This window comes from Camelina sativa, chromosome 3 (assembly GCF_000633955.1).
Source record: "Camelina sativa cultivar DH55 chromosome 3, Cs, whole genome shotgun sequence".
Lineage (NCBI taxonomy): Eukaryota > Viridiplantae > Streptophyta > Magnoliopsida > Brassicales > Brassicaceae > Camelina > Camelina sativa.
The window spans coordinates 10,766,026-10,793,988 of record NC_025687.1 but is presented as its reverse complement, the minus strand read 5'-3'; the positions used below and the strand labels follow the sequence as shown (position 1 = coordinate 10,793,988).

The window sequence follows — 27,963 nt, the reverse complement described above, 5'->3', positions numbered from 1 at the left end:
CTCTTCTGATTTTTTCTAATTCTTCGGTGGTTTTCTTGACACGTGTCTTGAGGGACGCATATAAATTGTCCCGTTTTTAGAAACGTTTCTTTGTATAATCTATGATTTCGATTTAAATCAATCGTTTTAATTAAGTGGGACGGACGAAGGACGGTGCGATGCACATGCTCTTAGGCATTGTAAAAGTTGTCCCCAATTAATAGGGTTTCTTAATTTGGAGGAAGGAGATCGGCGTATTTAAAAATCCTCAAAATGGTAGATATCGCAAGTTCAATGTTGTAATCTTGAAAAATCAAGTACACTACGTGTATTTTTTTATAATCTGTGCAGCCTGTAATATTTTTAATGGTTACATCAATGGACAACTCACAATAGGTATCCATGATGATGTACCCTAAACAAAGTTCATGCATGGTCCGAACATTAACGTCCAACCTTTCACGCCGCTTTTGTAAATCATGTCTCATCATATCACAGTTAATAACTCCAACGCCGAACCGTACTTTGTTCAGACTGTATACATAAAACACAATAGTCCTTAATGATCTTAATTAACTAAGATACTCACTGGTATGGATCTAGATAAATTTGGAAAAAGCTGAGCTCTCGAGGTTTGCTTTACAGACACTATCATTGCTCTTACATCAAACTGTTTCCATTCTCCTTTTGTTAGCTTTATATAATGTTCATCTTTAATTTTCTTCGCCTTTTCCTTTCTCTCTCACTATCTATTAATTATTAAAATGTTAGATTTTGTTGAATAGTTTATATATATTCCAAATCAAGTTGAAGGCAATGCTAAGTTTAACATAGTCGTCGTCTGGTCAACTTTTCTCTGTAACTTTTTTTTTTCGTTTGTTAAGACTTAAGAGAGTAAAATAATGAGAAATAACAGAAAAAAATGATTGGTAGGAACATTCATAATTCACACAGCCAATCATGTTTTTCTTAAAGAATGAAATTTAATATTGAATAGAAATCCAAAGGCAACATTACAGTTTTTGCATGCTTTGGGTCTCAATCATTCCCTCGATTTAAAAGACTGGACAATATCATTCGGACAAATAACACTCTCGAGGTCCATATATTCCACACTTTGTACTTGACTACTTGTTTTATTATGAACGATTCTTCTAAACCAAATTATATAAATTAGTGAATTCTTAAAACTTAAGGTGACTTAAGTATGTACGTAGTAAAAACTGGTCAACAGTTTTGACCAACATGATAATCAAACCACTTGATTTTATTTTTTTGCCTAATGACTCTGAGCCAAATATATCAGCTATGCATCTCAAGTAGTGTTATACTTAACCAAACTTATCTATCTTTTTGTGTAATATATTAAATATACTCAAATTGGCCTTATCGTTAACATTTTTAGCAAATGGATAATTATATTTAAAAAATTCGAGTTTAAATAATGTATATCGAACGTGCTCTTGGACTTTAGATGTTGCCATGTTGGAGCGTATAAGTACTTCATGCATGTATCCTTGCAGGTTTGTTTAGTCATATGATAATTCATGTTTTGCAAATCATTGTGCCCAATTGCTGGAGATTTATAAAATTCTTAAATAAATTTTGGGGCAAAAGACAATGTACCCTTTGTTATATTTAAGAGAAATCGAACAACTCATAGTCTCATACGTACCAAAATTAATTTGACAAAATGTTAACCAACTGGGAGTTTGAGTTTGAGTTTTCTTTGACACGATGGATATTCAAAGATGTGGAAAGTGGAAACATAACGTAAAGTTTGAGAATAGCTGAGGAAATCAAGATTTAAAGTTTTCAATTTTCATCTTTCAAACCAAATCCAAGTTTTACCACAAAAAATAGCGTTTTCACATAACGATAAAGCTGCATCAAAATCTCTTCTCTTCTTTTCATCATTTAATATAAAATATCCCCCAAATCCCTTATAAATAAATAGTATTTAACACCATTCCATGATTTCATCACTACCCAGTATTTATATCACCTTATGTGTAAACCCACATGCTCCAAACCATTCTCATTTCTCAATAGTCAATACTATAATTCATTTATTTTTGAGCTAGGGGTGAGTTGATTCATTAATTCTTTGGATCTTTGGGTTTTGGGGGTCTAGGTTTTCTTAGAGAAGTGACTTCTGTCTTTAATGGGTTTGTTGAAAGATGTGTCAGTGACATGAAGAAGACGAACAACAACAATAAGCTTGCAATAAATGTTTTGCCTTCATCTTCATCACACAACACCACATAAAACAGTGTTTTAATACTCTTCTGAAAAGTCAATCCGTGAAAGAAAAAAAGAGGAGATTCATCAGCCATTGCAATGTCGTCTCCTTGCTTGATGATCTTTACTTTCATTCTCTTACTCTGTCTCTTATCCTCCTCTGCTTCTCCACCGAATTCGACATCCGAAACTGTGACTCTCCGACCACAAAAAGAGATTCAGAAGCTGGAACTCATCAGAAAACATCTCCAAAAGATTAATAAACCAGCCATCAAGACCATTGAGGTTTAAATCCAAACTCTTATCTTTTACACTGTTTTATTTCTTCTATATATCATAGTAAATTTATATAATGTTCTTGTGATGTTTACAGAGCTCAGATGGAGATACAATAGATTGTGTTCCATCTCATCACCAGCCTGCTTTTGATCATCCTTTGTTACAAGGACAAAGAGCAATGGTGCTCACATTTTCTTGTTAACTATTCTCTTAGTTCTTTTCTTTATAAGTCAAAAAGTCTCTAAAGTTTACTGAACATGTTTAGGATCCACCGGAGATGCCCATAGGATATAGCCAAGAAAATGAATCCCATGAAAATTTTCAGCTTTGGAGCTTATCCGGTGAATCTTGTCCGGAAGGTACGATTCCGATCAGAAGAACGACGGAGCAAGACATGTTAAGAGCAAGTTCAGTCCGTAGATTTGGTCGGAAAATAAGGCGCGTGAGAAGGGATTCAAGTAGTAACGGCCACGAGGTACGTATCATTATGTTAATTAACTTTATCATAAAGTCAGACGTTTATATGCTTTTCTTAGTTAATTATTTTTATTTATACAAATAATACCAAAAACCACCTTTCTCGCAAATCTTTGCAATTCCATAAACAGAATTTTACTTGTCAGAGTGAATTTTATTCTTTCCTGAAATCGAAAAAGAATAGTGAAATAAAATTTGAAAGATTACAAATTATAATACTTTTAGCATTAATGGAAATAAAAAAAAACTTGTAGCATGCGGTTGGATACGTATCGGGAAGTCAATATTACGGAACAAAAGCAAGTATAAACGTCTGGACGCCACGTGTCACAAGCCAATACGAGTTTAGTCTATCTCAGATTTGGGTCATCGCCGGTTCTTTCGCCGACGATCTTAATACCATCGAAGCTGGTTGGCAGGCACGTACCATCATCCATCACCTCATCTCTTTTTTTTTTCTAAGACATTTATTTTCATATAACTGTTTTATTTTAATGTTTAATTGTACATCTCTTATTTACTTAAACAAATGTTTCTAAATGCTTAGCATTTCCGATTTTGTATATGACAGATTAGCCCGGAGCTGTACGGAGACACTAACCCAAGATTCTTCACCTATTGGACGGTATAAATTTTCATCCTACTTCAAAACTTTATTTATCATTTAGTAAAAGCGTTTTCTTTTCTCTATAACTTACCCAAAATGCCACATTTGTTTTCTTGCAGTCGGATGCCTACCAAGCAACAGGATGCTATAACCTGTTGTGTTCTGGTTTTGTTCAAACGAACAATAGAATCGCGATTGGAGCAGCGATTTCGCCTGTTTCGTCGTATAAAGGCGGACAATTCGATATAAGTTTATTGATATGGAAGGTAACTATCCTCTTCAATATATCAAACTGATTTAATGTCATCCCATACGTTAGTAAACTTATACTATTTCTCTTCATTTTATTTTATTTATAACCAATTGATTAAGATTACGTTATATCTTCTATATATATATCTAGATTCTAATCTCATTTGGTGGGGGCACAAAGAAGGCCTTTAACTTGAGTTTTGAGCACTCAAGTGCCTACCAAATAATTATTGCATTGCATGTCATACTAATTTTATAGAATTGTCTCTTAACAATTTAAATCAAATTTAGTGTCTCCCTTAAATCATACGACTACCCTTGATTAAAAGTTAAAACCATGCACATGGCTTATCTATTAAATGCTTTACACGGTCAACACAGCTGACAGCTCACTCAACTTTTTACATGTATATATATTTAAGAATTTCATTTTTGATAATTTAGGACCCAAAGCATGGACACTGGTGGCTTCAATTTGGATCGGGTACACTAGTTGGATATTGGCCTGTATCTTTGTTCACACACCTGAGAGAGCATGGGAACATGGTCCAGTTTGGTGGCGAGATTGTGAACACACGACCTGGTGGTTCACATACTACGACTCAAATGGGTAGTGGCCATTTTGCCGGTGAAGGTTTTGGAAAAGCGTCTTACTTTAGGAATCTTCAAATGGTAGATTGGGACAATACTCTTATTCCGATATCTAATCTTAAAGTTCTTGCGGATCATCCGAACTGTTATGACATAAGAGGAGGAGTAAACCGGGTTTGGGGTAACTATTTTTACTACGGAGGACCGGGTAAAAACTCGAAATGTCCATAGAGGCGGATAAAAAGTCAAATTAGTGTTTTTGAGCGTACGTAGATGAGATTTTTCTTGGCATTGAGGGCTCAGGACAAATATCAGGAGATTCTTAAGAAAACAAATGTATCGATTGATTAATATGATATCAAATATGTAAATTTATAATATTAAATATTTAATTGGGGTTATAATTTTTCCAACGTCTGTCTGTGTCTCTATAACCAGGCACATAATATACAAACTGACTATTGTGGCTAAACACTCACATTCCATCCCTCAAAATCGATGATGGTATTTAAATGGTTTTTAGATTATAGTTTTTGATTTTTAGTAAACATCACTTATTATGATATACAAACAAACTTGTTTTTGTTAACATGTTCATGTGTGTATTGTACTATTAGATGTTTCTCAATCGATCGAACTTACATGGAATAAGTTTTTTCCTCGTTCAAGTTGATTTTATTCTACGATATATATATATATATATATAATTTTGCGGAGAGGGTAACGTAACAAATGAAATGTAATTGAATATTTTAGGTTTTTCGAAACTCATATTTGACTTACTATTTAGGGATTACTATATAGATGTTGTTATTTTCTCTCTCAAATCTTATTATTTAGGGAGATTAACTATACAGTTTTTTTTTTTTTTTGAACAAACACTATACAGATTTTGTTATGCTGCGATTTAATTAGTCAAATCCGATAAAAAAAAGAATTGTAATTTTATATTTATATTCATCATTAGCAAAGAAAACAAAAAGAAGATAATTAAAGAAGTTTTCCTTTTGATTTGATTATTAAATCTTTCTATCTTGCTATCACGATGGGTCTTGCGCAAACAAACTCGCAGTAGTAATCCTATAATGATTTGATTTTTGATCAGTAATTATCTTTTTGAAAGATTTATTCAATTTTTTGTGCTTTTTTTTTTTGACAAAATTTTCATAGGTTAGGTATGACAACTTTCCTTTCCTAAAGTGGAACGATCGATAATGACGTGATTTTTTTTTTTAATTCCTTTTCTATTTATACTTTTCCTAAAGATAAAATAGAAGAAGAGTGGGATATAGAATTGGAACCAAGGAGCTAACGAGCACAGAAGAATCTATCATCTGAAGAGGTTTTGTTCCTTGATCTATTTTTTAGTACGGAATTGCTACCCCACGATGTGTATGAGCAAATTCTTGAGAGGCTTGCGGTGAAACCTCTCCTTAGACTCGAGTGTGTATCGAAACAATGGAGATCTATAATAGAATCTAGGAAATTCCAAGAAATATGTACAGTTGATCCGTACGCAATCACATCAGGATCCAGATGTCCTTTTGGTGTCCGTGGGTGATAACACTGTTGATCATCTAGTCGTAGAATCTCTAAGAACGTTAGTGGTCGGGTCATCAGTTTCGGTCAAGATCCCGACTCCTTGGGAGAACAAAGTGTACCAAGTTTGTTAGTAGTAGTTTTGACGGTCTGATATGCCTCTACGATCTCTACAATTCAAGTATCGTGGTGAATCCCACCACTAGATCGCATCGAACGTTTCCTTTATCTAGCTATCAACTACTCACTTTCGACGCTTGGAAACAAAACAACGACACTGCCCCTTTCACACAGATTGGATTCGGTAAAGACAAATTCAGGTGCATATACAATTGGTTATATAACTCATTCCAGCTAGGCCTTGAAAACGCCACTACGTGTGAAGTTTTTGATTTTAGCACCAACGCTTGGAGGTTCATAGTCCCTGCCTCTCCTTATAGGATTCCCTTTGCTAAGTATCCTATATATTTTGATGGCTCACTTCATTGGTTCACCGCCCCTTATGAGGGTGAAACCAAGGTTTTGTTCTTTCGATCTTCACACGGAAACTTTCCTAGTCATCGCCAAAGCTCCTTTTGTCCACGACTCTGATACAGATATCGTCATGTGCAACCTGAATAACTGTTTGTGTGTGTCCGAGGTTAAGTGGCCCGAGCTAAAGATATGGTCTTTCAATGCAGAGAAGGAGGCATGGGATGAAATATACTCGATAAATCTGCTTTCAACTTTTCAATGGTTTGGGTTCCACAAATATGCACTCAGGCCACTAGCAGTTTTGGGGAAGAACAAGTTACTGCTTTATGAACGTGATTGTGGTGATTCACTGGTGCTATATGATCCACAAACCGGATCATATGGTTTAGTTTTCACAACTAACTCATGTGCATATATTCTCTCTTGGCTCCCATTGGTAACCATGTTTAAAAGAAGCGGTTAAAACTTTTATAGCGGTTATAAAAGAGGTGGTTAAAAAGAAAGTGGTTTAATTAAGTTAGCGAATGGAAAAGATGGTAGAGTAAAAAAAAGCGGTTGAGTATTTAACTTGATTGGTAACATTACAACGGTTGAATATGATAAGTTATAATAAATTGTAAAAAAAAAAAGTTAATTTAGTTAATTTAGTTAAAAATGAAAAAATGAAATGAAATGAGAAATTATTATCTAATTCATAATATAAAATATCAATATATTTAAATGATATTAACTAAATGATCGAATGTGATATTAACAAAATTATCAAATGTATATTGTTAAAATCTTCATTATATGATATTAACAAAATCATAATCTTCGTTAAAAAAACAGCATGTTACTATTCAAATCATAATCTTGATTTACTAAATTTTCTTTATTTTTGGCTTAAAAAGAATAGCAACACATATTAAATCAAGATTATGATTTGAATAGTGAATAAAGAGATAAAAAACTGTGCAACCTTTTGCCCAAAAAAATAAAAAGAACTGTGCAACCTCTTTACGATGTCAAACGTTGGTTTTTGTTAGTGGTTAGGATTAGTGTTTGTAACCACCAAAAATAAGTTCTAACCACCATCTTCAGCTGCTTTCCCTAACTTTGATATCCAACCGCCTTCTCCAAAAAACTTGTTGATTGGTGGTCATTGTAGCGACTCGTTTGCAAACGAGGCGTTTGGTTGCTTCCAATAAGAGCTCTTATTTCCAGAGTTTGATCTCTATATTGTTAAAGTAGCGTGTAGTTTTTATCTATGAAGGGATAAGAAATAAGATAAAGATATGCAGTGCATCATTATTGTGGGGTTGAGCTAATTATAGCTTTGAATGAACAGAAAAATAGCAGATCACCCTTTAATGTAGTCCTCCTATCACTAATTATGGTTGTGTGCAATTCATTTTTTTTTTGTCTTTTTGTGGTAAATGCAGGAGAAATATATGTAGATCTTGTTTACAGCTTTTTTGATGATGTCCACCTTTGATCTGCACTTGAACAACCAAATATTTTGGGTCTTGAATGGAGAAAGCATATCAGGTAAAGCAGATCAAGTGGTTCAAGCAGATCAAGCAGAATAGAAGTAGATCAAATATTTGGTTGTTCAAGTACAGATCAAGAGTGAACAGCATCAAAAAAGTTGTAGACCAGATCTGCATGTATTTCTTCTGCATTTATCACAAAAGACAAAAAAATATGAACTAGATTAAAAAAAATTAAATGGTAATTTAATGGTAATTTAATGGTAACAAAAAAATATGACATAGTTCATCTGCAATAACTTTTAAAAGTAAAAAAAATTATTGAATGGTAATTTAGTGATATGAGGACTACATTAAATGGTGATCTGCTATTTTTCTGTCCTTCCATTCAAAGCCTTAATTTATTTTTATTCTGCTTGAACTGCTTGAACCACTTTATCTGCTCTCCCTAATATGCTTTCTCCATTCAAAGCCTATAACGACTGCAAAACAACAAAAACACGTGGGCAATTCATCTGCATGAGTCATCTTCGTTTAGGTAAACTCATTAATTGCTTCAAAGTACTTTCACTCACACACATTGTGAAATTTCAAACTTTAAAACCTAATTTAGACAAAGACCATAAATTATAAATCGTCAAAATCGACCAAATTTTCTTCTCTCTTTATTAAATTTTGAACCGGTAATTATACTACGCACTTGCCTCGAGACAAATCTATATCAAGAAGTTTCTAGGCAAGTCTAAGCACACGCTGAAGTTGACTATACTAATCGTAGAGGATTCAAAAATCAAGCATACACAAGTACACACAACAATCTTATATAATATGAAAAAGTTTACTCTTAACTTTGTATAATAAGATGACATTTGACAGCGTATATTTTCGATATCTGTCATCACTTTTCAAATATTAAATTCTTTTAATTTATTTTTCTCAAAAGTACATACATTATTTTCATATTCACTAAATTTGAATGATATTTCTGTACTAAACAATATATTGATATTTATGCAATGTCCTTTTAGTAATTATATATAGATATCATTTATCAATATTTTCTATAATTAACATAACATTATAATTTTGCATAGAATTCATTTTTCAATATTTTATATAAGTTACCATAACATTATAATTTTTCAAATAAGAAAGAATTAAATATTAATATTATAAATTTAGACTAGATAAATTTCTGATAATTAAATATTTAAATATTAATAATAATTTCTATAATTAACATAACATTATAATTTCGCATAGATACCATTTTCCAATATTTTATATGAGATTACCATAACATTATAATTTTGCAAATAAGAAATAATTAAATATTAATATTATAAATTTAGACAAGATAAATTTCTGACAGTTAAAGATTTAAATATTAATATCATAATTTTGGAAAAAAGATAATGTGATAGTTATTAAATTCTTTACTAATTTCAAGCTATAAAAATATTTTAATATTATAATAATTGTTTGTTGACAAAAAAGTATAATATTTATTTCATAGTTTTTGTGCCAAAATATCAAATAAAATTATTCTAAAATAATTTCAAGATATAAAACAATACAATAATTTATTTTTCTTTAATAGTAATCATTAACACAATTTATTGCATATTAATTCTTGAAAATGTAACTGCCATGATGTTTTAAAAAAATTAAAAACAAATCTTTCATCGTATGAATACACTTTAATATATTAATTGCAATACAAGCTGTGTTTTACAAAAAAAAAAGAAAAAAAAACACAGACAAAACCTATCGTATATTTATTATTTGAAATGTAACCATAACTCTCATGATGTTTGACCAAAAAAAAAACTGAAAAACTTCTCATACTACTACAAATTTATCTATAAATAGCTAGACAAAGTCTTCATTAAACATCTTATTCTACCTCTTACATAATTTTCTCAATTTTTTAATATTTAACTTTTTCCTATATGTGAGATTTGTAGGTTTTGAAATAAATAAGTTGAGTCGAAATTTTGGAGCATATATAGAAGTGAACATGTGAAATGTGGTTATTCATTAGAAAGAGTTAGATGAAAAAGGTCTTAAGCACATAAAACATTCTCACTTGTAAATATTGGTAAATGTTGTTTCAAATGCATATTTTGTATATTAATGTTGTAATTTGTTTTTCTTTTGATCCATTTGATAAATTTTTAATATAAAATGTTTAGTTTTAGATCATAATTCATAAACTCTAATAGATTTTATATCTTAGTCACAATATTTATGCTACTTATTACCGATGCTATATTTTATACAAGTGTGTTTATATGTATTACCCATGAAAATGAGTTTAAACAAATATTAACAGTTTCAAATACTATTACTTTAAATTTGTTCCTTAACGTTACAACTGTGTTTGCATGTATGTATTAACTTTTTTTCTCTGAAAACCATTTCCATAGTCCTTTATGTGATATAATAATATATCAATATAGATTAATAACATTTTTTTAACTCAATTCTATACTAAAATTCAGTTTGCATTTAGTATGTTAAATAGATATAAAGTACATGATCAAAATATAGAAATATCCAACCGAGAACTTCTATTCAAATTCAATTAATCAAGAAACAGAAAGAATTCTACTTCTAGAACACAAATGCATTTTGAGTCATTTGTATAATTTATTTAAATTAAAATATTTTATTGCTAAAACATTCAAATTATAATAATAAAACTTTTAAGCATGTGTGAAGCATGCTGGTAATATATAAATATCAAAATTATTTATGCTACCTTTAGTTATCTAATTAATGAAATTAATAATACAAAAAATAAAGGAGAGCATGAGTTTTGGCTCAAGAAGAGGTTATTCGAGAAATCCAAACTACTGTCTCGTCCTTTTTGGAGGTGTCTGGTTTTAGAAGATATTGATGTTTTATAGATTATTTTAAAAGCGGACAAACTAACACATAATGTCCATGCTCATCCACATTTTATTTTATACGTAATCAATATTTTTTTCCTAACGTAAAAAATGTTTATACGTCTTGATTATGCATCAAAACATGAAAAGCTCTGTATATTATAGGATACAAACTAAATATTTTAAAGTAACTTTTTATATTAACAAAAAATTTCAATTTGATATAAACAAATTTGACCTAATCAATAGTCATTTATTTTAAGTGACCAAGAATACTTAGCTATAAACAAAACAAATAACAGACATAAAATAATTTATCAAAACACAAAATATATAATTTTAAATATTTTAATAAATTTAATATATATTAAAATTATTATAAAGTTATCTCGGGAGTCTACTTCTAGTAGTCCATATTATATTGTGAATAGAGAATTTTCATATTTTCTGTATAAATAAGTGTCAACATAATAAAGAAGGGTGGACGTGTGTAGGACTAAATCAATATGGTCCACAAAATAAAGTTTATTGGAAATTTCACGAAACATGAAGAAGGATACTCCGGAAACTTGTATGCATGTAAAATTTGACCTGACAGTTCAGCAACTTCCTCCTACTTATACCAACCAGACAATATATTTTTAAAAACATTTCACCGTATCTTTCAATGGATCCCATTTCCCAAAATATACAACACGTTGCACATACATACACACAAGAAAGCATCAACCACGAAAACACACAAAAAGGAGAAAAAAATGAAATTGACGTGTAAGTCTTTCATTGGTCCGTAAACAGAGCTTGTTTCATGCGTGAACGAGAAACTTGTGTGTGTGTGTTTGTGAGCCAAAACAACAAAAACCCATTTTTTCACAGAGAGAAGAATCATCTTTGATTCAATGTTGATACAGAGCATCCTCTGTTAGGGTTTTTTTTAGGGTTTCTTCCTTCTTTCTTTCTTTCTTTCTTTCAAATTAGTTTCTTATTGGGTAGTCCGTAGAATCAGAATTGGGATTTGGTTCAATCTTCGTTGTGAAAAAATCAGATTTTGATTACTGGGTTTTATAAAAGACTGATTTTTTTTTGTTCTGACTTGGATTTGTTTGTGGGTATTGTTAAAGAGACGAAAAGATTTGGGTTTTGGTTAAGAAGGATGATTCCGTCGTTGATGGTATCAGCTATACAGGTAGCAGAGCTATCAGTGAGCTCCGTTGTTCATATGGTATATGGGCTTTACATATTCAGCTCCGCTGTCGCCGGTGATCTCACTCAGACGTTGACTAAATCAATCTTCAAACCCAAAGCCACCGTTGAAGTCAAACAAATTGACCAAGAGAAGACGACAGACGTCAATGCTTTGCCTCCTATTGTTTTGGTCCATGGGATTTTTGGATTTGGGAAAGGAGTAAGTTTGAAATATTCTTCTCCTACTACACATTAAAGGGTTTTTTTTTGGTTTGTTGATTGGATTTGCCATTGCAGAGATTAGGTGGTTTGTCATACTTTGCTGGAGCAGAGAAGAAGGATGATAGAGTGTTGGTGCCTGATTTGGGATCTTTGACTAGTGTACACGATAGGTGAAAGAGAAAGTTGCAATCTTTTTTGGTGGATTTTGTTTTAGTCTCAGGGGTGAATTTTTCTGATGAAGGATGTGTTTGGTGTTTTTGTAGGGCAAGAGAACTCTTTTATTACTTGAAAGGTGGATTAGTTGATTATGGTGAAGATCACAGTAAAGCTTGTGGGCACTCTCAATTTGGTCGTTTTTATGAAAAAGGTTTTGACTTTTATGTGTTCTCTTTGTTTTGATTTTTGACTAGACTTAAAAGATTCACTCTTTTGCTGATGAACTGTTGATTTTAACTTTAGGGGAATATCAAGAATGGGATGAAGATCATCCTATTCACTTTGTTGGTCACTCTGCTGGTGCTCAAGTTGTTCGTGTGTTGCAGCAAATGCTTGCTGACAAGGTAGATTGATTGCCTATAGACTTTATCAATTGATTGAGCAGGATTTGGTTAATGTTTTTGAACTTCTTTGCTTGTGTTCTGTTGGTTTCAGATGTTTGAGGGTTATGAGAACACGAATGAGGACTGGGTGTTGAGTTTAACATCGTTGTCAGGAGCGTTAAACGGGACTACTCGAACCTATATTGATGGAATACAGTGAGTTTTCTCTTCCTTTTCTTGACCTCTTAGCTAAATATCGAACGATTTGTAATCCAAAATGTGTATATAATTGTGTTAGGCCGGAGGATGGGAAGTCCCTGAAACCTATATCACTGCTTCAGATATGCAAACTTGGAGTCATAATGTATGACTGGATCGACATACCTTGGCTCAAGTCCTATTACAATTTCGGGTTCGACCATTTCAACATGTCGAGAAAGAAGACAGGTCTACGCGGCCTAGTTGATCTTCTTCTTGGCAATGCAGGCCCTTTTGCATCATCTGCAGATTGGATATTGCCTGACCTCTCAATCCAAGGATCGATGAAGCTCAATGCTAGTCTGCAGACTTTCCCAAACACGTTCTACTTCAGCTACGCGACTAAACGTACTAGAAAATCTCTTGGAGTGATGACTGTTCCATCAGGTGTGATGGGAATTCATCCTTTGCTTTTCATCCGCGTGTGGCAGATGAGCCAGTGGCGATTTCCTCGTGACATTCCTCTGCCTTATAAAGGATACATGTAAATTTCCTTGAACTTTGTATCACCAGCTAAGCTATATACCATACAATATACAAAACCTCTGATTAAATTGGGTATTGCAGAGATGAAGATTGGCAGGACAATGATGGAGCACTGAACACAATATCAATGACTCACCCACGAATTCCCGTTGAACATTCTAGTCTCACTCTTAGTAGTGACTCAGACTGTCTCCCGCTACAACCGGGCATTTGGTTAGTACTCTACTTGCTGTAACCATTACATTTGACCTGGATTAGAGCTTTCTTGGCGATTCAGTGAAAGATAAATAGGCTTACCTGGTTTTCTTGAATGTTTCAGGTACTACAAGATCGTGGAGGCAGATCATGTTATGTTCATTATAAACCGAGAGCGAGCAGGTGTGGAGTTCGATTTGATCTACGACAGTATCTTTGAGCGGTGCAGGAAACATGTATTCAGGAAGGTTCAACAGACATTGCCTAACGAAGCTCAACACCAGTCAAGGGGAGACCAAGAAGATTAGAGAGACAAAAAATGTGATCATCAAATGTATAGCTTTGTCTGTTACAACAAGAATCTTCAAAGCTCAAGATTGATGTCATGGGCTTAGATATGTATTTCCTTTAGTTTGAGTCCTAACTCTGACCACCGTCGTAAGATCCAAACCGAAAAATTGTTGGATTAGGATTTGTAATTGAGAGACAGTGTTCACTATCTATGATGACATCTCATTCGAAGATAAAAGAAAAGTTTAGGATATTGGATTTGTCAGATCAAAGTCTTGTTTTTCGTATTGCTGTGCTTTAGTATTGGTCCATTTAAGTCGTAGTCTCGTAGATGTGCAATAGGGTGATAGTGTCCAAGTTTGTATTTCGTTCGTCGCATCTCACATGTGTAAAGCTAGCCTAGTTTTGACGTTTAACTACTCGTTTGACACGCAGTAAAGGATGTGCATGTAAAGTGAGTGACGTTTAAAACTCCTAATAATTATTATCAAAACTTATACAATCTCTTTGGAAATTAATATATTAAATATCCATAGATTCATTTTTAGTTTCTTTATTTTATTTAAAAAATAATGTTACTTTATATCAGTATAAACATTGTAAAAGCATTGCTTTTATGATCCAAATTCCAAACTACAAAGATGTGGTAATCTTATTTGTTTATGTATATCGTAATAGTAGTAGTTATAATTTTAATGATATACTAAAAATTATATTTTTAATAGGGTGAAAATTTTATGTTACATTTACATGTATTATAATTAATAAGTGAAATCTAATTTCAAATATTAAATTTAAGGTTATATTTTTTTTAGCAACAATTTATTTTTACTATAATTAATTTTTTTATGTGACCCAATAACGACGCAAAAAAAATAAAAATGACAGCGTGAATATCAAAGACGGCGCTACCAAATAAAAAATGACGGCATAATATCTTGTTAAATATGGATTAATGAATGTAAAAATTTATGTGATAGAACGGCGGCGCTAATATATTTTGAGATATGTTTTTTAAAATGGTTTAATTTAAAATTTTCATGATTCAATGACGATGCTTATATATTATGATTTAATTAAAAAATTGAGTCATTATTATTTTTATATCATTTATAATTTAAATAATTGAATGATGATTAATTTTCTTGTAGTATTTCATATATAGCTAAACATATTACATGGTAGATATATAAATATATCTAAATACAAAAAAAGTTTTATTTAGGTTACAATCGTTTCGTCAAATAGAAGAATATGTATAGTTAAATACGAGAGGTTTAAACTTAATTATTAACGCTAAATTCTAAATTTGAATTATATATTTTCAAAAATTATGACAATCCACATTTACATATACACAATTTTATCAAGTTTGTATTCTACAAAAAATTCCTTGCACGATTAATTCAATTACACAGTTCTACATATCTTAAATACATAAAATATCTTAACTAATTTGTTCCAAATTCACTGTAAGAACAAAACTATAAAGAGAAGTGAAAGTAAACGATATAACTAAACACGTGGGAACATAATGCTGGAGTAACCTGTGTTCTTATCTTTTTTTTTTTTTACTACACCTGTGTTCTTATCTTTTACGTGAAATGTATATGACTTCGAAATTCTATTACTTAAATACAAATAATTAACTCTTTATGGTAATTAAATAAAATAAATTATCTAGATAATATTCTATTGACTCTTCCTTGCCTAAATTGGTTTATTTGTCTAAAGTATGATAGATTCTATATGACATTTGGCGCAGTTAGGAGCATGAACATGATTAAGAGATTACATGTTGATCCAAAAGTGCTGAATGAAAAAATATTGACCACAAAAATGGGAGCATGTGTTTCTCTAGCTGTCACAAAATGCAACACAAATCTTTTACTCTACCTTCCATTTTTTGGAGTTGGCTATACCATTTCTTATAAATAGGCTTCATACGATTTCCAATCATTAACATTCTTACACATTGTTACATTAGCCAGCAACAGAGTAAACAAGGACATGGAAAAGATGAATGGGTTTGAAAGCTCGAAGAAATCAGACAGTGATTCCAACAAGGACAAGCGCTTGTCAGATGACGTCATCATCAACCTTGATCAGTATGTGTTTATATTTCTCTACCAACAACGCACTTTTGTTGCATAATTATTTCCTCAGAATCAATTCTTTGTTAGTTTTGTTTTGAACTTTTAGCAAAGAATCAAAGATGAAGTGTTTCTTTAATTTGTATTTCAGACTCACTAGACAATTATACGTAAACTGTTTTTTTTTTTTTTTTTTTTTTTTNTTTTTTTTCTCAGAACATAAACTGTTTTGTTTAATTTGTATTTGTTGTAAGACTTTTATGGTCGACAAATACATTTTGATAAAAACGCTATACGTTGCGATTTCATACTTGAAAAACAATACTCTATAATCTATAATATTTTATAAAATCTAATTACATGTCAAAGCAAAACCTCTTGACGTAGAGATTCATGATGGATTTGTTTTAAAGAAATTAATTTGCTTGTGTCCATTTTTTACAGAGGAGATCCGACGGCGTTCCAAGAATATTGGATGAAGATGAGGGACAGGTTTACGGTAGTGATACCAGGATGGGATCTGATGAGTTACTTCAGCGATACGAAGAATGTGTGTTGGTTCCTAGAGCCAGAGCTTGAGAAGGCGATCAAGGCGTTGCATGGTACAATAGGTAATGCAGCTACCGAGAAACGCTACATCGTGGTGGGGACTGGCTCGTCACAGCTTTTTCAGGCCGCTTTGTTTGCACTTTCGTCGCTCTCTGAGGTCACACCTGTCAGCATCGTTGCAGCGGCTCCTTATTACTCCGTAAGCCCTTACTCACTGATCCTATAGTCCCGTAACCATGCATCAAGTTGATTTGTTGTACATATTTAAGATATTCACAAATCACAAAGTATTATTATTTTTGGGTTGTGAAGTAAGACATGATTCTTGAGCATATCACATAGTCACATACATCGTCCCAAAGAAACCAAAATAATTATTTATGTTCAATTTTGTTTGTTTTTATGTTTTATTGTAGACATACGTGGAGGAGGCATCGTATCTTGATTCGAAGCTATACAAATGGGAAGGAGACGCAAGGACGTTCGACAAAAAGGGACCGTACATAGAGATGGTGACCTCACCGAACAACCCTGATGGGACTATGAGAGAGCCGGTGGTGAACCGTAGGGAGGGTAGGAAAGTGATCCATGACTTCGCGTATTACTGGCCACACTACACTCCGATCACTCGTCGTCAAGACCACGACCTTATGCTCTTCACCTTCTCCAAGATCACTGGCCACGCTGGGTCACGTATTGGGTGAGACTAACTAATAAACTAAATCACTTTATAACAACAATGTGTTTGAGAAACTAACTATTTAAACGTCGTCTTTTTTTTTGTGTGTCAGCTGTGTGTGTGTGTATTTGTATTTATTTGAAAGAAACTATAAACACTTTTTTTTTGTTTAACTATATAGACACTTACACGAAGCCACTGCCTTGTTTGTTTCGTAGTCAACAACTAAATCATGTTCGTTTCTTAATTATGTCAGTTTTCTTGTCAAGATTAATTTGTTATAGAATTAATGAATATGCATGTTTTTGTTTGGGAGTGAAGGTGGGCGTTAGTGAAGGACATAGAGGTGGCTAAGAAGATGGTGCAATACTTAACAGTAAACTCCATTGGTGTATCGAAGGAGTCACAAACTCGAGCCACCACAATTCTCAACGAACTGANTTGTACATATTTAAGATATTCACAAATCACAAAGTATTATTATTTTTGGGTTGTGAAGTAAGACATGATTCTTGAGCATATCACATAGTCANTGAAACTACAAACCCTTTTTTTATGTTTGGATTTTGTAACGGTCGGTTAGTTAGTGACTTGGGTTGTTAATGCAGCGTTTGCGTGGTTGGGGTTAAAAGAGGAAAGAGATCTGGGAAGTCTCTTAAAGGAGAAGAAGGTTTTGACGAGAGGAGGGGACCGATGTGGCTGTGACAAGAAGTACGTCCGTGTCAACATGCTTAGCCGCGACGACGACTATGGCGGCTTTCTCCACAGACTCGCCACCATCAAAGATCTCAAATGCATCGTGCCTTAGTTTTTTTTTTTTTTTTTTTTTTTTTTTTTTTTTTTTTTTTTTTTTTTAAAAANCTAAAAATAAAATTATAGTAATGTTGGTTACTATATTTTAATTTATCTTATAAGAATTAAGAATTCAATGTTCTAATCATTAATTATAAAACAAGAATAAGGATCAAAAACTGTAAGTTAGCTTGATTCTGTTTTTTTTTTCCTTATCTATAACCCTAATAACAAGATCTTAATTCTTAAGGGATTGTTCAATCTATAAAATATTCAAGCTTTAGTAATATTATTCTTTAAAAATAATATCTATTTGAATTAAAAATTTTACTGAGTAACGGGTCAATATTTGAATATTTAAATTCAATTTCATATATTTTTTTTGAATTTTATAGTTTTATATAATATAATAAACTTTGAATAATTTAATTTGAAATATATATATATATATATATATATATATATATATATATTTGTCAACCAATTTGAAATATTTTTAAAATATTGAAACTTGATATAAAAGTTAGAAACTATAAACACTTTAAATTGATTTGTTATAGAAATGTCAATAATATGTCGCTATAATGTGAAAAATCTGAAGAAACCAAGTATATTAAAACAAAAAGTACAACAATATATTAAATTATTCATAATATAATAACTTGCTTTTAAAAACCAAATTTACAAAATTATTTATTTTGACATTTTTGAAGTACATTTTTATGTCATCCTCTTTTATCTTTGTATCCAAACAAGTCCCAACTAAATTCTCTACAATCCTTACAACCAAACACAATCATTTCCTTATTTGATAATATTAATTTCCTAAAATCTATCTACCTAATTTAAAGCAATATATTATATTAAAATAGAATTCTCCTTTCCTTTTTATTTAATCTTATATTTAATTATTTGAATTACTATTTAATACATAAAGTTAATAAAATTTTAGATTTTTTTTCAGCATATGATGTGATTTGAATTTTTATAAACGGATATATATTTTAAAATTTGTTTTATGATTTTTGTAACCAAACAAGTATTTCCAGATATATATTATTTTACATTTGAGTTATTTTAATATATAATTAATATATACAATTAAAATTTAAAATAACACGCAATGAAATTATATTGTGCGAACGATTTGGATCAATATGAATATAAATTTAATTACCATTAATTTGGTGTTACATTATCAATATTAGAATATTAGATATCAATATTAGAATATTAGATATCAATATTAGAATATTAGAATATTAGATATATTAACTTGAGTAATTTATGATAATGTAGAGAACAAATTATTTTGCGGTAAAATGTGGATTAAATCCTATAATTAACAGTCAAATACAATTATATAATCTTACACTAAACAAAACTAACACATAAATATAACTTAAATTTTGAAATATTTGTTATAAATATTTGACTGTTAATTTCTTCAAAATGCACGAAGTTATTGATTTATAAAACAAAAAAAAAAAGAAAAGAAATGGACCCGTAGTGTACCACGGGGTAAATCCTAGTGTATTATAATAACATTCAAGTCATGATGTAGAATATACATTGTTGAAATAACTTCACATACATAAACTAATACAACTTATTAAAATTTTATTTTAAAATAGAAAATATACAAAATTTTGTAGAAAATAAAATTTAACCAGTGTTATCGCACGGGTACTTATCTAGAATCATTAACAATGTAAAACTTACAAAATATATGTCTTTTTTCAAGCCATCATATTTAGCATATGATTTTATTGCATAATGTCTTATCAAAAAAACTTTTTAAAACAATCACATAAATTAAATTTTATATAAAAATTACAATATAAATAAAATGAATTTCAATCCGTTCTCTAGCACGGGTCTTAATCTAGTCTAATACTATTAAGGCGGAATACTCATAAGTTTTTTTTATAAGCTAGTATTTACATTCAAATGTTACGTAATGTTATTAATACCTTTTGTTAATTTCTCATTAAAGGAATAATTGTAACTTGGTTCGGGTAATTACTTTAAATTTTGACAGTAGAATTCATTTTACATGATTCAAAGTTTTTAAATATGTAAAAGCGAATTAGGTGAATCAAAGGTTGTGTAGAGATAATTTAACATATTTCTTTCATTCTTACAATCATAATAACTAGTTCAAATATTGTAAAACTTGTTCAAGTTGAAAATCCCTTTGATAAGCTCATCGAGCTCTTATGGTGCTTTGCTTATGTTAACTCTTGTTATAAGAACTCACCTCATTTGAGGATTCACCTTAAATGAAAGCGTTTATTTGACAAAAAAAAATTATCTGTACACAACCAAAATCTATATATTTACAAATAATTCAATATAAACGAAGATATATCTTTATGATTGTTTAAATATACATATATATATATATATATATATTCATATTGAATTATTTTTTTGTTTAAAATAGAATTTGGATCCTATTATGATTGTTTTAAAATATATATCACATCACCTAAACTCAATATGTATGCAAACATAAAAATTTAATTTTGATCCAAATATAATTTTAGTTTTTACTAGCATTAAATAAAGATTTATTTTCAAATAAAAAGCATTCTAAGTTATTCAAAGTTTGAAATTGGTACTCAATATGTTCACTTTTTAATATTGACCAAAATCTTCCAATAGTAGATGATATATTCTTCAGAATCTAGTTTGCCACATTATAGTTTATTTGCAATCAATATAACCACCATGTTAATTGAAAGAGGTTGGATGAAGCACTATATGTAATTTTTTTCAAAGTATCTTTGTGTTTACTTGTCGCTAAACATCTTGCCTAGAGGTTCTATATTTAATATTGGGTAAATCTAATATTTTTTTTCTACACTTAGTCTATGTGGAAACTACATATATATATATATATATAATTTTATTTAAGTTTATAATGCATCTTTTATTGGTTATTGATGACCAAATGTAAATTTCGAAAATAATGACTGTTATTGATTTAGAGTTACAAAATACTATTAATCGAAAAAGAAGTTCATGTTAATCAACTCTTAAATTGATTCATGTTAAACTTACTTAATCATGTAAAACAATGAATTCTCATGAAGTGTTGAATCAACTTTTATACACAAACTTGAGCCTTTTGAGAGTACGAGAAGCCATGAAGCCAAAAGAGATTTGCACTAGTGAACACAAATCTGCTTGTTAAAGAGGCCGAAACAAAAACTAAGGACACATGGGTCGACCCTATTGGTCGTGTCCCAAACGCCCACATAACATCGACAAAATTTTACAATCTTTTTTCCGTTTGGAATCTCCACCACATTTACGTATCCTCTTCCGATTTATCTGCTTCTTTATTTATTTATTTATTTATTTTTTCCTTAAGAACTGTCTTCGTAGCTTAAAATCGAGACACGACTTTTGTCTAATAAATCGTCTTCGTTTATTTTCAGTGGCTATGCTGCTTCCTTTGTTGTAAAGCCACATGATTGGATTGAGGAATGATCCAAATTCATGTCAGACACACAATTGCAATCTGCTTCACAAATATTACTATTTTAAAAATCACACACACACTAATAGTTTAACTCTTCCCCACTATCTTCTTTGCCTTGGCTCTGGAACATAACGTGACTCTCCAGATAGACTTTTTGAGGGTCACTAGTCACAGCATTGAGTTTGAAGGTTTGTGATTTGGTTTTTCTTTTTTCTTAGATCGATCGTTAATCAAATTCTTCTTCTTTTGAATGATTCTGATTAACCCTTTTGAAAAGGCGTCGCCTTTCTTCCTTTATGATTACGAATTTGTTCTGGAGAATGATTTTGAGATTTTGTGTGTTTTGGGGTTAATTAAAATTATGGATTATTTTAATCCAATCTGGCTTTCTGGTTCCAATTGCTGATGTAAACTTAGATAAACTCTGTCTGACACAGAATTCCAATTGTAGAGGAGGGTGTTTTTGATAAGGTTTGAAGTTGAGCTAGTGTTTGCTTTAGAGTGAAAGTAAAATGGCTCTCAAGGCATTAGACTACGATTCTTTGAACGAAAACGTCAAGAAGTGTCAGTATGCTGTCAGAGGTGAACTCTATCTCCGAGCTTCTGAGCTTCAGAAAGAGGGCAAAAAGGTAATCAATTTTGATTTATCTTGTGCCTTTACTCTCAAATAGTGTTATCAAGCTTATGAAAACTTAACAAAGAGCCTTAGATAGACATGTGGTTCCTTGTTTGGTTTTGGACTTTGATATGCAGTTGCAATTATGATCTTAGCACTTGATTTGTGTATAGTTTATTGGCAGTTCCTAACTTGGGTTATGTAACAGATTATTTTCACAAACGTTGGGAACCCTCATGCTTTAGGACAGAAGCCGTTGACATTTCCTCGCCAGGTATGTGGATTTACAATTGTTTAGACAGTGAGACTCCAATCTAGGTTCAGCCTCAGTAGTAAAAAGAAAAACCTAACTGCAGGTGGTTGCGCTTTGTCAAGCTCCGTTTCTACTAGAGGACCCAAATGTTGGAATGATATTTCCAGCTGATGCTATTGCAAGAGCTAGACATTATCTTTCCTTGACTTCTGGCGGTTTAGGTATGATATTACGAGCCCATCTTTGATTTTTAGACTTTGAGAATCAGAAAATTTAGTTATACTGTCCTCCTTTCTGTTTCATTAGGTGCTTACAGTGACTCAAGAGGCCTTCCAGGAGTTAGGAAAGAGGTTGCTGACTTCATCCAACGGCGTGATGGGTATCCAAGGTGATTGCTTTCATTTCAGTTTTTCCTGCACAATGAGATATATTTTGTTTTAGAAACAAACCACCAGCTTAGGCCTTCTGCTTCTTTATTTTTCAGTGATCCAGAACTCATATTTCTCACTGATGGAGCTAGCAAAGGTGTGATGCAAATCTTGAATTGTGTTATACGCGGTGATGGAGACGGGGTATTGCTCTGTCTTAGGAGGTCTTTCTGCTATGATGTATCCCTGACATTTCATTTACAAGTTTTTTTTTCTTTCCGTTTGGCAGATTCTAGTTCCGGTTCCACAGTATCCACTCTACTCAGCTACCATATCACTGTTAGGTGGCACTCTTGTCCCTTACTATCTTGATGAGTCTGAAAACTGGGGACTTGATGTTAACAACCTTAGACAATCTGTTGCTCAGGCTCGTTCTCAGGGGATATCAGTAAGTACTCTTCTTCTTTCTACTCTTGCAATCATAGATGATGCAGTTAGCGTAGATGCATATGTCTTTCTTTCTCCAGTTACATATTCTCTTGAATGGGTATACAGGTAAGGGCAATGGTGATCATTAACCCTGGGAACCCAACTGGTCAGTGTCTAAGCGAAGCTAACTTAAGAGAGATATTGAAGTTCTGTTATAACGAGAAATTAGTTCTTCTGGGCGACGAAGTTTACCAGCAGAACATATACCAGGATGAGCGTCCCTTTATCAGCTCCAAGAAGGTCAGCTTCTATCTTCTCTTTCATGTTTTTAAATCTTGTGCCTGATTTGTGATCCTCCTTTTAACTTGATCATTCTTTGAAAAAATACATAGGTTTTGATGGATATGGGTTCGCCATTCAGCAAGGAAGTTCAGCTTGTATCCTTCCACACAGTCTCTAAAGGATATTGGGGAGAATGTGGACAGCGAGGTGGATACTTTGAGATGACCAATATCCCTCCCAGGGTTTGTCTTAACGCTTAAACCTTTGTGTAGTTTACTTATGTTATGTGCTATCAATATGTCAAACATAATCATAATAGAATTTTTGATTTTTTGCAGGTTGTTGAGGAGATATACAAGGTTGCATCAATTGCCCTCAGCCCCAATGTCTCTGCCCAGATCTTTGTAAGTGAAAAGTCTTCTTGTAATGAGGATTTGATTTTGTAGAAATCATCAGCATGTTCTGACTGAGTGATATGACATGTGCAGATGGGTTTGATGGTTAGTCCTCCAAAGCCTGGAGACATTTCATATGACCAGTTCACCCGTGAAAGGTATATACATAAGCTTCAACAGTCGTGATCGATGATCAAAATCCATTAATCCTTGTATTGAACCAACAACCCCTCTTTTACACTATTCTCTAGCAAGGGGATTCTTGAATCGTTGAGAAGAAGAGCAAAGATCATGACTGATGGATTCAACAGCTGCAAAAACGTTGTCTGCAATTTCACAGAAGGTAGTCAAAGAAACAAAGCAATAAAAGCCTTTCAGTTTAGAAATTTTGAATATGGTTCTTGATGATTCTTGTGTAATATGTTAGGTGCAATGTATTCGTTTCCTCAAATACGGTTACCAGCAGGAGCTCTCCAAGCTGCAAAACAAGCGGGAAAAGTACCAGACGTTTTCTACTGTCTCAAGCTTTTAGAAGCCACAGGAATCTCCACAGTCCCTGGCTCTGGATTTGGACAGAAAGAAGGGTAAATAAAGAATCTCCCAAATACGATTTCTTTTCTTGCTCTTTTGATCTCTTCTTATATAAACTCATTCCCCTTTGTGGATTTTTGACAGCGTGTTCCATCTGAGGACAACGATCCTACCAGCAGAAGAAGAGATGCCAGAGATCATGGATAGTTTCAAGAAGTTCAACGACGAGTTCATGACTCAGTACGATAATACCGTTGGTTATTCCAGAATGTGATTACTTCTTCTGAACATCTATTTGTGTTCTGCTATACTTCTTAAAAGCTAAAATCTCTGTAGTATTACTCTTTCTACTTGTCATATTCTCTAAACTCTCTCTCTCTATTTGTCTCTCTATTTCTATTTTCAGTTGGAATCGATTTAAGATCTTTATCTCACCGGAATGAAAAAGTTAAGGCAAATATCCTTTCTTTATTGCCTGTGTGTGTGTGTGGTAATGTGAAAATTGTAAATTATGCAATTTAACTAAAAGAAAATGGAAACCTAGTCAAAGTTTGTTTTTCGATAATTAAATAATGTGATAAAGTCGTGTAAAAAAGGAAACCTTATTAAGATCAAAGTCCAAAAGCCTATATATATTGTACTTATTAAGATCAAAGTCCAAAAGCCTATATATATAGATTCTTCTTCTCTGCGAGCATCACCAATTACTTTTCAATCTGCTTGTTTTGGTCTCAACTGCGATTAAGAGAAGAAGAAACAACAACATGCATGTTCCAAAGTCCAAACTGTTGCATCATGGACATGCTCATACACTGATGTTATAATGCTTATGGATTTTGATAGTGCTTATGGATTTTGGTATTGATTAATTAGGACATTATCTTTTCCTTTTTTTATATTAAAATAAATATTGTTTAGTATTGTTTATTTAGCAATGAATCAACAACATAATTTTTTCAGTCCGCTGCATGTTAATGAAATAACAAATTAAAGAATTATGTCGCAATTGCGTCACAAAATAAGTTGGAAATTAAGGATTAATTATTTGTCCTTAAAAAAATTAAAGAATTATGTCTTTCGATTTGGTGACCTCTATGACCCCATGAAGCTTGTGTTTTGGTTAAGAACGGAATTAACTGTTTGGTTATAGCATGAACATAGTAGGATGGTCGATCATGGTGGCTTTTGGCTTCAATGCGGCTGTGAGGTACACACCACAAAGACTGAGAAAAAAGCTTTATACCAAAAAAGGGCGAAATTCTTATTGAGATTGGCTATGATAAATTAACTTCTGTATCAGTCGGGGCTGTGATATCATATTGATGACTCTCATCGTATTAAGAGACAAGTATCCATCATTGTTATGATGAAGAAGTGAGAAGACTCGTAAAACAGCTGACTCCATTGCTGACTCTCACAATCGTCATCAACAACGTTCAGCCTGTTCATTCTGGTAGTTCTCTTACAACATCAGTAGCTCTAAGCTTGATCAATTTTGAGGCCACAGTGAGATCAATTTTATGGTACAAAAAGGTGTAGCTATTCGTCTTGTGCTCGGTTACAAGATGGAATCTGGTGTAAAGGTATACTGTTACTAATCCTAACAAAAAAACTCGCAAACATGATAAGCTTTGACGCTGGTAATGATGCACGCGATCACAGGGCATATGGATATGAATGCAAACGGGGACAGTTCTTTAGACAAGTGTTCTGCTTTTAATCATCTATAGAACCAACTAGAACAGAGAGAGGTAAAGAAAAAATTCTTATCGTTTGAGTATCCATTTAAGTTTCTGTGTATTAACACTTGGAAAAGTTCAGGCTTCACTAGCAGAGGCTAGAGTAAGACAATGGGGAGGGGGAACAGATCAAGGTGAAGAAACTGAAGAGATAAAATGTGATGAGAAGAAATATTCTATTCAGATGGTGAAAACAATCAAAAGAAATGGTCACTGAACAAGTCATATATAGTACACTGGTAACAGCCAGAACGAACAATAAAGAAAAACAATCATGGTGGATTCCTAGATCGATCAAGCTTAACTTTGTTATAAGAAACAAAACACTTCTGTGACATTTGAGTTTAAGGTTTACTACGCATACATTAATATCATCCTTCAAAACAAACAAACTCAAGTTGAGTTTCATGACATCTAATGCAACTAAAATTTCTAAAATGAACAAACTTGGAAGTCTGTAATTACTCAATTTCAACAACAATGCAAGAAAAAGTCAGACTAATGCAAGGCAATGATCACAAGAACATAAAACACTCGGAAATGCAGATCAACAAACCAAAAATGAGATGCAAAAACAAAATCCCCAAATAACACAGGAGCAATTATATAATCCATAACCATTGATTAAAAGATCCCTCAATTCCACAAATCCAACAAAACAGAGTTCCAAAAAAAGCTTGACAATAATAATAATAATAATTAAAAAGAAGAGACTTTAAATTTAAAACCTAAGCAGTAAGGACAACAGCACCACCAGCTTCCTTAATCTTCTTCTCAGCAGTCTTAGAGATAAGCTTAGCCTTCACAACGAAGGGCTTGTTCTCCGGCAAATGACCTTTCCCCAAAACCTTAAAGAACCCATGCTGCGTCACATCGATCAATGGAACATTGTCTTTGCTCGATTTCGCCTTCACCTCCTCGGGCACAAGCGACCAGAGCTTGTCGAGGTTAACGATAGGGCAAAAGAACTTGTTACGGAGCTTGTGAAAGTACCTCATACCAACTTTGCCGAAGTAACCTGGATGGTACTTGTCAAAGAGGATACGGTGGTGATGCATACCTCCAGCGTTACCACGACCTCCTGGATGCTTGCGATGCTTTCCGATACGTCCATGACCGGCGCTGACGTGTCCTCTCTTCTTCCTGTTCTTCTTCAACGCCGTCGCCATTTCTGAGTTTTTGAGATCTTTAGGGTTTTTTTTCTGGTGAAATGTGAAAGGAGGGTTTTTATATAAAGAGATGCCGGCTAGGGTTTTTTTTTAGAGGAGATACAAAGAAAGGGCCTTTTGGGCCTTTTAATAAGTTGGGCCTTGTTTTATAATCCGATCCATGAGGCCCAATAGACTTTATCCCTAATATCAAAATTGAGTGGTTCGTTCTCTCACTTCNGGTGAAATGTGAAAGGAAGGGTTTTTATATAAAAGAGATGCGGCTAGGGTTACAAAGAAAGGGTTTTTTTTTGTATTTTTGGGGCTTTTTAATAATTTGGGCCTTGTTTTATAACCCGATCCATGAGGCCCAATAGACTTTATCCCTAATATCAAAATTGAGTGTTCGTTCTCTCTCACTTCGAAATCGACGACAGTTGATCGCCGCCGTCCTTTTACAGCTTCCTCTCATAAACCCTAAAATCCCCGCCGAAGCTTAAACCTTTTTTACCAGAGTTTCAAGCTTTTTTTCCATCGGGAAAGATGCAGCACGATGAGGTTATATGGCAGGTCATTAGGCACAAGCACTGCAGTTACATGGCCAAGTATGTGTTCAAA

The 27,963-nt window shown here is 32.5% G+C and overlaps 6 protein-coding genes and 1 pseudogene across 8 annotated transcripts in view; 5 read left to right on the top strand and 2 right to left on the bottom strand.

Annotated features, from left to right (window-relative positions):
• The window catches only part of LOC104778837, a 2,890-nt pseudogene extending 1,427 nt beyond the window's left edge, over positions 1-1,463 (bottom strand).
• On the top strand, positions 1,670-4,817 carry LOC104776462. The gene is made up of 7 exons (XM_010500540.2): positions 1,670-2,505; positions 2,594-2,680; positions 2,765-2,974; positions 3,231-3,395; positions 3,548-3,601; positions 3,703-3,849; positions 4,280-4,817. Exons 1-7 carry the CDS (start codon positions 2,320-2,322, stop codon positions 4,655-4,657), a joined length of 1,227 nt encoding a protein of 408 aa, XP_010498842.1. The 5' UTR covers positions 1,670-2,319; the 3' UTR covers positions 4,658-4,817.
• LOC104776461 (lipase-like) lies at positions 11,479-14,246 on the top strand. The gene is made up of 8 exons (XM_010500539.2): positions 11,479-12,210; positions 12,288-12,382; positions 12,476-12,579; positions 12,672-12,772; positions 12,864-12,967; positions 13,050-13,493; positions 13,577-13,708; positions 13,815-14,246. The coding sequence occupies exons 1-8, from the start codon at positions 11,959-11,961 to the stop codon at positions 13,996-13,998; spliced, it is 1,416 nt and encodes a 471-aa protein (XP_010498841.1). The 5' UTR covers positions 11,479-11,958; the 3' UTR covers positions 13,999-14,246.
• Positions 14,598-18,110, top strand: LOC104778836 (tryptophan aminotransferase-related protein 1-like). The gene is made up of 6 exons (XM_019239903.1): positions 14,598-14,627; positions 16,055-16,089; positions 16,519-16,822; positions 17,040-17,323; positions 17,624-17,745; positions 17,911-18,110. The coding sequence occupies exons 1-6, from the start codon at positions 14,598-14,600 to the stop codon at positions 18,108-18,110; spliced, it is 975 nt and encodes a 324-aa protein (XP_019095448.1).
• LOC104776459 (glutamate--glyoxylate aminotransferase 1) lies at positions 21,523-24,892 on the top strand. Of its 3 annotated transcripts, none has more exons than XM_010500537.2 (14): positions 21,523-21,772; positions 22,036-22,213; positions 22,409-22,474; positions 22,557-22,674; positions 22,760-22,841; positions 22,938-23,025; positions 23,111-23,269; positions 23,377-23,550; positions 23,643-23,774; positions 23,871-23,936; positions 24,021-24,085; positions 24,179-24,270; positions 24,355-24,511; positions 24,603-24,892. In XM_010500537.2, the coding sequence occupies exons 2-14, from the start codon at positions 22,097-22,099 to the stop codon at positions 24,730-24,732; spliced, it is 1,446 nt and encodes a 481-aa protein (XP_010498839.1). In that variant the 5' UTR covers positions 21,523-21,772; positions 22,036-22,096; the 3' UTR covers positions 24,733-24,892. The 3 variants fall into 3 exon arrangements, with proteins under 3 accessions (XP_010498839.1, XP_010498838.1, XP_010498840.1); XM_010500536.2 differs by having other exon boundaries at positions 22,022-22,213; XM_010500538.2 differs by having other exon boundaries at positions 22,002-22,213.
• Positions 26,800-27,406, bottom strand: LOC104776458 (60S ribosomal protein L27a-2-like). Its single transcript, XM_010500535.2, has one exon. It carries the CDS (start codon positions 27,364-27,366, stop codon positions 26,926-26,928), a length of 441 nt encoding a protein of 146 aa, XP_010498837.1. The 5' UTR covers positions 27,367-27,406; the 3' UTR covers positions 26,800-26,925.
• Positions 27,758-27,963, top strand: part of LOC104776457 (protein MAK16 homolog A-like) — a 2,308-nt gene continuing 2,102 nt past the window's right edge. Inside the window, exon 1 of the mRNA XM_010500534.2 lies at positions 27,758-27,950. Coding sequence (XP_010498836.1) covers positions 27,889-27,950 — 62 coding nt within the window. The 5' untranslated portion in view covers positions 27,758-27,888. The remainder of the gene's footprint in view (positions 27,951-27,963) is intronic.

What these genes read in the sequence shown, in the direction of transcription:
- LOC104776462 (XM_010500540.2), top strand. Translation starts at nt 2,320, where the DNA reads ATGTCGTCTCCTTGCTTGATGATCTTTACTTTCATTCTCTTACTCTGT. An exon ending in CAGCCATCAAGACCATTGAG is followed by an intron (nt 2,506 to 2,593) that starts GTTTAAATCCAA and finishes TGATGTTTACAG; the next exon opens with AGCTCAGATGGAGATACAAT. An exon ending in CAAGTAGTAACGGCCACGAG is followed by an intron (nt 2,975 to 3,230) that starts GTACGTATCATT and finishes AAAAACTTGTAG; the next exon opens with CATGCGGTTGGATACGTATC.
- LOC104776459 (XM_010500537.2), top strand. Translation starts at nt 22,097, where the DNA reads ATGGCTCTCAAGGCATTAGACTACGATTCTTTGAACGAAAACGTCAAG. An exon ending in TTCAGAAAGAGGGCAAAAAG is followed by an intron (nt 22,214 to 22,408) that starts GTAATCAATTTT and finishes GTTATGTAACAG; the next exon opens with ATTATTTTCACAAACGTTGG. An exon ending in CCTTTATCAGCTCCAAGAAG is followed by an intron (nt 23,551 to 23,642) that starts GTCAGCTTCTAT and finishes AAAAATACATAG; the next exon opens with GTTTTGATGGATATGGGTTC.
- LOC104776461 (XM_010500539.2), top strand. Translation starts at nt 11,959, where the DNA reads ATGATTCCGTCGTTGATGGTATCAGCTATACAGGTAGCAGAGCTATCA. An exon ending in TTGACTAGTGTACACGATAG is followed by an intron (nt 12,383 to 12,475) that starts GTGAAAGAGAAA and finishes GTGTTTTTGTAG; the next exon opens with GGCAAGAGAACTCTTTTATT. An exon ending in CCGCTACAACCGGGCATTTG is followed by an intron (nt 13,709 to 13,814) that starts GTTAGTACTCTA and finishes TGAATGTTTCAG; the next exon opens with GTACTACAAGATCGTGGAGG.
- LOC104776458 (XM_010500535.2), bottom strand. Translation starts at nt 27,366, where the DNA reads ATGGCGACGGCGTTGAAGAAGAACAGGAAGAAGAGAGGACACGTCAGC.